Here is a 5,000-nt window from a genome sequence, read left to right on the forward strand (position 1 = left end):
GCTTTGGCTTTAATTGCTATCAACAGTTATTGAAATTTCTCCATGTGTGATATCTCTGATCCCTAGGTGATATTATTGAGGAATATTCAGGAGTCTATAAAGTACATCCCGAAGCCATGGTTGTAGTGTCACAGATATTAAGTGATACCACATGTGTGAGTGTCCTTTTCTTCTGTTACTTGTTTCCGTCATTATATTGGTGCCATACTGGGGCACTGCTTTGAAAAGCTGTAGTCCACTAAATCTATCACAGAATTAATTTATTTAAAGCCTGGTACTTATTCTATCGTTCTTTTTTGCTGAACGGCTGAGTTACGGAAACGCAAACACACTATCACCGGTTGATCAAGCAGTGGTAGGGGACAAACATAGACACAAAAAGACGCACATACATATACACACACACACACACAAGTAGGAAGCCCATCGTGTATACATATATGTATGCAACTCGCCGTATATATATATATATATATTATATATATACATATATATATATAAATATATATATATATATATATATATATATATATATATATATATTATATATATATATTATACATATATATATATATATATATATATATATATATATATATATATATATATATATATATATATATATATATAAAAGGGGGGTAAAGACCCCCTTCGGTCATGAATGACCATGGGATTGCACCTAGAAAGTTACCCTCCTAGACACAAGTCCGGGCAAGGTTGTTTATGGAAGACCAGCAGTCGCCCATGCATACCGGCCTCCCCTCTCCACGCCACCTGTGTTATCCAAGGGAAAGACAAAGGTCGATACAGCTTGGCACCAGTGACGTCGCAACTCATTTCTACAGCTGAGTGAACCGGAGCAACGTGAAATAAAGTGCCTTGCTCAAGAACACAACACGCAGCCCGGTCCGGGATTCGAGGTCACAACCTCACGATCGTAAGCTCGACGCTCTAACCACTGAGCCATGCGCCTTCACATATATATATATATATAGGCGCAGGAGTGGCTGTGTGGTAAGTAGCTTGCTAACCAACCACATGGTTCCGGGTTCAGTCCCACTGCGTGGCATCTTGGGCAAGTGTCTTCTGCTATAGCCCCGGGCCGACCAATGCCTTGTGAGTGGATTTGGTAGACGGAAACTGAAAGAAGCCTGTCGTATATATGTATATATATATGTATGTGTGTGTGTTTGTGTGTCTGTGTTTGTTCCCCTAGCATTGCTTGACAACCGATGCTGGGCTGTTTACGTCCCCGTCACTTAGCGGTTCGGCAAAAAGAGACCGATAGAATAAGTACTGGGCTTACAAAAAGAATGAGTCCCGGGGTCGAGTTGCTCGACTAAAAGGCGGTGCTCCAGTCAAAATAACTGAAACAAGTAAAAGAATAAAAGAATAAAAGAAAGAATATATATATATATATATACACGGCGAGCTGCTTTCAATTTCCGTCTACTAACTCCACTCGCAAGGCTTTGGTGCACTCGAGATTATAGTAGAAGGTACTACACAGTGGGATTGAACCCAGAACCATGTGGTTGGAAAGCAAACTTCTTACAGCCACACATGACTGATAATCATTTGCTGTTAGTAATATCTTTTAACTATAAAACGATATCCTTTATCCATAAGTGATATTCATTAAACACGTGGGATAATCTCTCAATGGTGACAAATATCCCTCATCCTTAATTAAAACTGTTAGTGATGTTCTTCAGCGGTTTGAAATATCATTTTTTTTTTTTTTCATTTTATGGTTCGATTAGTGAGAGGTTCGATTACTGAGAGGTTCGAAATATCTTTTAATTATATAAATATATTCTTTAGACATCGTTGCGGAACTGGCCACTGACTGACCCTTGCAAACTGATACTTTGATTAATCAGTCAAAACATATCTTTTATTAGTTTCTAATTTATTACTTCCTTCAAACTGATTGATGACATTAGGCGATATAAATGTTGGTTGGTTGGTTGGTTGGTTAGATGGTTGGATGAAAGGAGGGGGTGAGGGAGAAAGTAAAACAAAAAGAGAGAGCTAACATGAGGTGCGGAATGAGTGCACACACTAAGCTCGGTGGCAGGCAATGTGTAAAAGGAACACATACACACACTCACACACATGTACACACTCACTCGTGCACACACAAAGAGAGAGAGAGAATAAGAGAGACAAAGGAGGAGAAGAGGGAGTAAATGACAGAGTGTTTATGGTAGAAGTTATACAAATGAGAAATTTGTTTTATTGAATGTTATTTTAAGCTAACGAATATCTTTTCTTTTGAAAAGTTGTATTCGTTTAATCAATTTGTATAAGCACCAAGAAATTTGATAAAATTAAATTATAATAATTATATGTGTAGCATATTTCTTGATATTAACTAAAGTGGCAAAAAGTATACTTCGAAAGTTACTCATCATAAAGACGGAAAACACTCTTATATATTCATAATAAAGGTATTGATTCCATGAAGAAGGTCGTCGAACGCAATTATTAATAATTCTTGATGACCATGATCGTTATGTGCCCGATTTACTAACCACTCTGGATTCCATCATCACGTCACTTTATACACCACACGAGCAATGATCACATCTACATCCACAAACCAATTGTGATTACATTGATGCTCAATTACAATACCGAACTGACTATATCAATGCTCTCAGTTATATTATACTGACCTCATAACTGTTAGTGCAACATTAAATATTACCCCGTCCACTAGTCATCCAGAACCACACCATTCAACAGTCATCTAGCCCTACAACACACACCATACCTATCATCAATGAAACATTCATTAATCACCTAACATTATACTTCCCACTATCAATTACTCATTATCACACTAAACAACATCCACCCGCCCCCACCAACCATACGACCAATACATACCTAGCATCATACATACACCCTTCACCATCCATCACCACATCACTCTTTAATCATCCAGTATATCTGTTTCCATTCACCTCATCACTAAATCAATTAATTAATCACCATCCAAAAAAGAACATTAAAAATTCTATAATTGCGCCGATAAAAGCAATTTAGAAAGTCCAAGCAAATGAAACGTTAGAAAAGATTAAAAGCAGAAAAGAAAGTTAAAAAAATAACAAACTTTAACTTACTTGAAAGGATTAAAGCCACAATTCCAAAGACAGGGTTAAAAAAGATGGTTGTACACAAAGCTAACCAGAGGTAGTTCGATGGTTTTGCTTCTAAAAGTAAATTGTCTATCCCTGATGGATCCGAAGGTGAGGTGTAAGTTCCGGCAGGTAAATCATGTGTAAGGACCCGAGCGGAATGTGATTTCTCTTCAACATTAATGGTTTCCGTAGGTGATTGGATTTCAGCTTTCCCAATAGAATAACGTTCTCTATGTTCCGGATAATGTTTAGGTTTAGCTCCCTGAGAATCTCGTCTAGGTGCTGTGTGATGTACTTTATCTTTACTGCGTGCTACTGAGACTCGCTCACTGGAGTCCGTCGATGGCATCTTCGTGATTCGAACGGGTATTGCTGCTGAAAATGTTTTAAATTCTTCAATTGTTCTTTCTCGGTTCCTATTTGAGTGGATGAAAGTATCTGGTATCTCTACCGCTCGACAAGTGCCGCGATAGACCGTTTTATCAGCTCCTTCATCATTAGAGTAAAAATGGATGCGATTTCTGCTTTTAGGGACAGGTCTTACTTCTGCTAAAGTAGGGTTCACTTTTGAGTAGTAGTTTGCCTTCTCTTCTGAATATGATTTACGAGTTGGTATATCTTCAATACGACGATTGTTTGTAAAGTCTATAGTATGTCTCGAGGGATTCATTCTGTTCTCAATAGGGTCCGAGTATTTCATTGATGTTTTCTTATGGTTCTCTTGTTCCGTTTTCAAAATTTTCTCCAAGTGCATGGCACAAAATTCACATTGACCTATACTTTTATATCGCTTTGACTTTGCTCCAAAGCTTTCGACTTTAGTTCGACGCAACTGAAAATCTGCGGCGGATATGGGTTTAATTGCGTTTGACTTTTTGATAGTTTTCTCAGAAGTTTCTGGTGATACTTTACAAATCGATCTTGAATCTTGTTGAGGGCTAATAAAGTAGTCGTCTTCTTCCACCATAGTCTTGCTAAATTCTTCAGCTTTCTTGGTCATTTGTAACATAACTTTCTTCCGTGGTTGTTTGTTTGGGCAAAGTGCAATATTTCCGGAAAAACATGCCGTACACTTCATGCACGGACGGGAGTTAAAAGGTACAAAGTTTCTGATATCTTCACTATATCTCTTCGAATCGAGTTTCCGATTGGAATATTCGTTGTCCGTAAATTCGCTGTTTTTCCTGAGTTTCTCGGTGGCTTTCTCTTCTGTACAATCCTGTTTGTTTTTCATTTTATCAGTGGAACTAGTTTTGCGAAAGAGTTCATTAGTTGTCCCTTTCTCCTGGGTACCATCTCTCGAATCCTGTTGCAAAGATTTTCCAAACGTCGAGCAGTCAGTATTTTCATATCTTGTTTGGAAATTCTCATTCAGAATTTCCGTCTCAGTGTATTTCCCATCGTTTACAGAGAAGTTTTTATTGCTGTCATAATTAGTAACTTCATGAAGTGACCGGTCTGCCATGTCCAAGCAAATGGCATTTCCGTTGTCATTAACAGAGACAGAATTAGTTGGATTTGAAACAGGATTTGCAGAAGACGAGCCGAACTCAGCATTTGAACATTGATTTGATTGTTCAAACTGACTCTGGCAAGAAACTTTACTGGGATCAGTACCTTCATATTTGGGATTTTCGGTACTGTCATATGAACAGTCGTGAGTTTCCTTATCATTGTTCATCTCTGCAGATGCATCACTAAAGTAGATAGTTCTCTGTTGTTGCTGTTGCATTTTCTGCCGCTGCTGCAGTTGTTGCTGTTGACCGTTGATGTTTTCTTCAGTAGCAGCAAACTTCTTGCCGTCACAAGAACTAATTACATTCGTTAGCGCATCCATTGCAAAGTGTGTAC

General features: G+C 38.1%; 1 protein-coding gene across 6 annotated transcripts in view; it reads right to left on the reverse strand.

The window, feature by feature from the left end:
• The window catches only part of LOC115214217, a 293,684-nt gene that overhangs the window by 288,419 nt on the left and 265 nt on the right, over nt 1–5,000 (reverse strand). For all 6 annotated transcript variants that reach the window (XM_029783329.2, XM_036504989.1, XM_036504991.1 and 3 more), the window contains exon 1: nt 3,132–5,000. This exon is cut by the window's right edge. In XM_029783329.2, the coding sequence (XP_029639189.1) occupies nt 3,132–4,986 (1,855 nt within the window). In that variant the 5' untranslated portion in view covers nt 4,987–5,000. The remainder of the gene's footprint in view (nt 1–3,131) is intronic.

The sequence above is a fragment of the Octopus sinensis genome, linkage group LG7, assembly GCF_006345805.1.
Source record: "Octopus sinensis linkage group LG7, ASM634580v1, whole genome shotgun sequence".
NCBI lineage: Eukaryota > Metazoa > Mollusca > Cephalopoda > Octopoda > Octopodidae > Octopus > Octopus sinensis.